General features: G+C 51.7%; 1 protein-coding gene across 1 annotated transcript; it reads right to left on the reverse strand.

The window, feature by feature from the left end:
* Positions 1 to 1,174: 1,174 nt before the first annotated feature.
* On the reverse strand, positions 1,175 to 4,876 carry LOC125532888 (uncharacterized). Its single transcript, XM_087538688.1, has 2 exons — positions 4,798 to 4,876; positions 1,175 to 1,923 (listed from the first exon to the last, which is right to left on the reverse strand). The coding sequence occupies exons 1-2, from the start codon at positions 4,874 to 4,876 to the stop codon at positions 1,175 to 1,177; spliced, it is 828 nt and encodes a 275-aa protein (XP_087394814.1).
* Positions 4,877 to 5,804: the final 928 nt, after the last annotated feature.

Below are 5,804 nucleotides of genomic sequence, written 5' to 3' on the forward strand. Positions count from 1 at the left end.
AGCGGTAGATCTTCACGAAGTAGGTGATCTCCTTGCCCTTACAAACTCCTTGGTTCAACTCCACAATCTTGTCGGAGGCTCCCAAGTGACACCTAGCCAATCTAGGAGACACCACTCTCCAAGAAGTAACAAATGGTGTGTAGGTAATGAACTCCTTGCTCTTGTGCTTCAAATGATAGTCTCCCCAACACTCAACTCTCTCTCATAGGATTTGGATCTGATGGAAAGAGGGTTTGAGTGGAAAGCAACTTGGGGAAGGCTAGAGATCAAGATTCATATGGTAGGAATGGAATATCTTGGCCTCAACACATGAGTAGGTAGTTCTCTCTCAGAAATAGGATGCTGGAAGTGTAGGCTTAGTTTGATGGCTCTCTCCACGAATGAAGAGGAGGTGGAGGGGTATATATAGCCTCCACACAAAATCCAACCGTTACACACAGTTTTCCAATCTCGGTGGGACCGAATCAACAAACTCGGTCGGACCGAAAAGGTAAACCTAGTGACCGTTAGAGATTTCGGTGGGACCGAGTGGATCAACTCGGTGGGACCGATGTGCTAGGGTTAGGGTAAATCCAAAACTCGGTTTGACCGATTACTCAAACTCGGTGGGACTGATTTGGGTAATAAGTGAAACTGAGATTTGGCCAAGCAAACTCGGTGGGACCGATTGCATATCTCGGTGGGACCGATAATATTGCAATGGGTAACAGAGAGTTTGCAAGCCCATCTCGGTGAGACCGAGATCCCATCGGTGAGACCGAACTGATTAGGGTTTGGCAGTGGCTTATGACAAGTGAAACTCGGTGGCGCCGGATAAGAAGAGTCGGTAGGACCGAGTTTGGCATAGGGTTTAGGTCATATGTGGAAGTGGGAAAGTAGCTGAGGATTTTGGAGCATATCATTAAGCACATGAAGCAAGAAGTTCATTAAGCAACACCTCATCCCTCCTTGATAGTATTGGCTTTTCCTATGGATTCAATGTGATCTTGGATCACTAAAATGTAAAATGAAGAGTCTTGAGCTTGAAGCTTTAGCCAATCCTCTGTTCTTAGCATCTTGAAGGAGTTCCCACAACCTTTAGTCCATGCCACTCCATTGTTGAACTTATCTGAAACATACTAGATAGAAACATTAGTCCAACAAGAGATATGTTGTCATCAATTATCAAAACCACCTAGGGAGCACTTGTGCTTTCAGCCTCGGCGCGACCGTCTGAGGTGTAGCAGTCCAGGGGAGCATTGGAGTGGTCCTCCACCATGTCCAAGTGGACCAGCACCCGGAAGGTTGCGCCACGCTTGCAACCGGACGGCCTCGCCACATTGGCGAACACCTTCAAGCCGCCGGATGGACGGGTGGTGAAAGTTAGCCAGATGACCTTGGGGATGAGGTTTGGGTCTGCAGTCCAGGCCCAGAGGTCGAGCGTCTCGGAGTTTGTCCGGAGCATGGAGTGGTCGTCGAGGTGATCCAGGGAGAAGCGCCGGTCGATGATGCGCTCAGCGATGTACGACGTCCACACGTAGTCAGGGACGTTCTCCAAGCACATGTGCACTCGGTAGTTGAGGGCGGCCCCGAACGCGCACTCCAGAGGACGCCACGGCCTGATGTGAACGATGGCGCCGGCAGCACGCACGCGAACCACGGCAAGCGCCGCGTCGCATTGGGCCTTGTGCTCGAACTTGATGAGGAACTCCACCGTGTGGTACGGGGTGACATCCACGTCCCCGTGGCTGAGCCGGAATTGCTTCCAGATGGCGCGGTCGATGTCCAGCGCGACGAGCCGCCGCGGCGTGTTGATGGCCCAGGCGATGGCCGATGTCTGCTCCCACTCAAGCATGTCGCGGTCCATGTCGAATGAGGACGGGATGAAGCACGAGTCCACCTCGGGGCGGGCGTCCGGTGCCCCAATGCTGGCAGAAGTGCGAGCTATCTCAGCGCGGGGAGGGGAGCGGACGGGGAGGCGACAATCTCAGCCAAGGAACGCGCGCCCGAAGCGGCGGGCGAGCGACGCAGTGGAGGGGCCGCAGGCGGGGAGGCCGGACGCTGCTTTGACGCACGCCGTAGGGGGCAACAGCGCTCGATGTGGCCCGAGAGGTTGCAGGAGAGGCAGCGCACAGGGTCGCGACAGGCAGAGGAGCAGTGGTGTTTGGGGGCGAGACAGTGAGAACAACGCCCCTCCATGCACTTTTTGAAGCGGATGAAGCTGGCTCGGTGTTGCTCGTCGAGGCCGCCCGGTGCGGGATGGGACAGGACGGTAGACGCCCGGCTTGAAGGCATGTCCCGTCGAGGGCGGCGCTGCCGCTGCATGAAAGTCCAGCCCTCCTCCTCCCGAGGAGCGGACGAGGCAGGCCGCAGCGCAAGGACGCCTCCTGACGCCGCATTTACGAGCCGAGATGGGCGAGGGGGGATGGTGATGATGGAGTGGAGGTGGGTGGCCGCATTGAAGGCATCTGGCGCGGCCGTGGATACTTGAATGTGCGCAGAGGAGGGGGAAGCGCCAACAAAGCCTGGGGGGACGGAGTGGCCGAGCCCGGAACGAACTCGCCCTCCTCCTCAATTCTAGCAGGCAAGGGGGCCGAATCCAGGACAAAATCGCCAGAGTCGCCCGACGAGCACGTCGCGCGCGCAGGGGAGACGGACGCCGGCGTGCACCCCAGGGCGGGCGCAATAGCAGGGGGGCAGGGGACCGGAGGAGGCGCCGCACCCAGATCCGACATAGAGGCCAGCGCAGAAAACCGAAGCAGGAGCCTCTGCACCTCAAAGAAGAACCAGGGGGCCCCCGGGGCCAGGCGCACCGGCCGGAAGGGGGGAGGGGGCAGCAGACCGGGGGGGGGGGGGGGGCGACCACCGGTGGGGCGGGGCGGCTGGGTGCCGCGCGCGGGGACGAGAGCCCGAGGAGCTCCAGGGGATACATCCTCAGCTTTCATTTCCTTTATTTTTCTTTTTCATTTATTTTCATTCACATTTTTTCCTTCCTCCTTTTCTATTTCTTTCATTTTCATTTACTTTTCTATATGTTTTACATTTTATTTTCCTTTCCTTAGCAGTAGCGCTTCCGACGTGAAACACGTTGCTACAACAATCTTAGCAGCAGCGTGCTTTCCTTAGTCACGCTACTACTATTGGTACCCTGGAGAGAATAGTAAGGAGAATTGTAGTAGTAGCGCCTCTACAGTTAGATGCGCTGCTGCTATGATCTTAGCTGCAGCGCGTTTGGATAACATGTGCTATTGGTAAATTGCAGTAGCGCTTTTGTCCCGCGCTGCTGGTAAGTTTTTGTGTATAAGGTTTTCCTTAGTAGTGCATGAAGAAAGCAGTCGCAATGAAACTGTAACGATCATCGTGCTAAGCTAACGGATGGGTCAAGTCAATCACACCTTTCTCTAATGATGTGATCCCGCTTATCAAATGACAACTCTTCGTCCATGGCTAGGAAAAATAACCATCTTTGATTAACGAGCTAGTCAAGTAGAGGCATACTAGTGACACTCTGTTTGTTTGTGTATTCACACATGTACTAAGTTTCCGGTTAATACAATTCTAGCTTGAATAATAAACATTTATCATGATATAAGGAAATATAGATAACAACTTTATTATTGCCTCTAGGGCATATTTCCTTCAATATCAATACAATCAAAAGCAGGATGTAGGGGATTATCTCTTCGAGAGAGCCCGAACCTGGGTAAAACCATGTGTCCATGTTACCATCGCTCCAAGATGCCTAGCTTAGGACCCCTACTATGAGATACGCCGGATATAGAACCGACATTGGTGCTTTCATTGAGAGCCTACTGGCAGTCGCCACGGTGCGATGGGAATTCAGATCGTCTCTAGCGCGATCTACGCATCGGAGCCGAGCTTTATGGTCGATGTCGGCATCTTTGTCACCAGCTCGACTGGTCACCTCGGCTAGATTGAGGACCGCGCTCCACATCAGATCATTAATATCAGACGGGTACTTTCATCATCATCAGCTCAAATCTCAACCGAGATCATGGAAAAGTCATCCATGGAGCCTGGGGGCTCATCGTCAACATTGCCCTTGTGCGATCGCATAGTTTTTTCTGTATAACAGACTTGTTTTCTCTGCCACCGTCTCCTCGGAAGTCGATTGGTGGAATTGTGCAGAATTGATTATACAACAACCCTGTAAAATTTCGTCGCCTTTCAATGGAGGAGTCCCCGACGATCTATGATATACCAGAGGCCTATCGAGTTGGACGGGAATTAGGACAAGTTTAGGGTGTAGTCTACAGAGCACAGTTTGGAGGTTATTTGGAAGATCCAACCATTCATCCTCTGCGGAATTTCCATATCTACCACCTCTCAAAATTTTAGCTCGATCCGACCGTTCCAACTCTGGGTACCATCCGATAAGTGCATCAATTTTTGGATTTGTCTTCTACGCGAATACGAATTTGACCCGAGTTCATCTTTCTTCATGAACGGGATATTGGACAACCTTTTTGGAAGAAACTCTTTCTAGGGCATTGTGTTTTATTTCCGAACACATCCTCACAATTTTTTCTCATTTTTGGAGATAATCTCCACCGTTGCGCCAGTGTCAACCCAGCCCTTGCTCCACGTCTGTCGACCTGTGCTAGACAGATCATCGCTTCATTGAACCGAGCCAAACCTTATCAGATCATCAGCTTGGCAAGACGAACAAGAGTTCGGAATCGCAAAGGCTAAATCATCACCAACACCATCGCCCCACGGATTGCACGGGTCAGGCGCGCCGACATCGCCGCTCGGTCACTTCATCAATCCGGCATTGACCGCGTCACAAGTTATGACCAGTGTCGGCATGGCCGAGCCGTAGCTTCTTCAAACCGATGTCTACCACGCCGAACCGCTTCAACACCTCGGCTGGCATGGCGGCTGCAATGTCACCTTACCGACCTGCTCTTCACCTCGGCAGGACCAGGAGCTTCACCATCTCTTCACCAACCTACTCCGGAGACTTCGATGTCACTAGCCGACCAGCTTCGTCACGTTAGCTGGACCGGGGGCTTCGCCTCGCCGCGTCCTAGCCGAGCATGTGCATGTAACATCAAGCTAGCGCTGGCACTAGTACCATTACTAGATGCAAATCCATGAACGCACGCGTGTGTCTCTTTGGGTTGCTATAACAAATAAACCAGGTGCTATTATTCCTACTAATTCTTTTGCTTGCACGGGTTTATTTTTCCCGAGGAATATTACTCTAGTTTGTTCCGTCCTCTATACACAGGACTGTCAAATGTTGGCCGCATTAACGATGGTTGCGTGATGGTTCGGTCAGTTTCCCGTCCGCAATTCGGCGAACGCCACATCGGGAAGTAGGACCTCCCTGCGAATTTAGGCTTTGTCACGCCGACGCCCTGCATCGACATTGGCTTCGACGCCAGGCCACATCTCTTTAAAATATTATTTTGCGTAAATTAATTATGCGAGGATTTTTTATATATCTATATTATTATTTTTTGGACTGCACTATTTTACATGTGTAGGTAATCGACTTCGACTGCTTCACGCGGTCACTTCGGCAAGCCGATGACTTCGCATAAATTGGCTCGCATGATCACCTTGTTGGTCGAATTGCCATACCGACATGTTCGGTTGCCTCGGGGATTTCGGCATCACCGAGAGAGTTCTACCTCATCGAATGTTCGGCACACGGGCCATATTTCTCGCTTCGCATAAATTATTAATTATGCAACAATTTTTTAATTTATTATTATTACTATTATCTCTGGCTTGCACTATTTTCTGTGCATAGGTAAATGATTCGGGTTGGGCAGCATTGTCACCTCGACGTACCG

Source organism: Triticum urartu, chromosome 1A (assembly GCF_056163025.1).
Source record: "Triticum urartu cultivar PI428250 chromosome 1A, HENAU_Tu73, whole genome shotgun sequence".
Taxonomy (NCBI): domain Eukaryota; kingdom Viridiplantae; phylum Streptophyta; class Magnoliopsida; order Poales; family Poaceae; genus Triticum; species Triticum urartu.

Excerpts from the sequence above, each read along its gene's own strand:
- LOC125532888 (XM_087538688.1), bottom strand. The coding sequence starts at position 4,876 with ATGCCAGCCGAGGTGTTGAAGCGGTTCGGCGTGGTAGACATCGGTTTG. Across the intron at positions 1,924-4,797 it reads GCTCGGCCATGCCGACACTG|CTCGCACTTCTGCCAGCATT; the intron begins GTCATAACTTGT and ends GCGCTGAGATAG.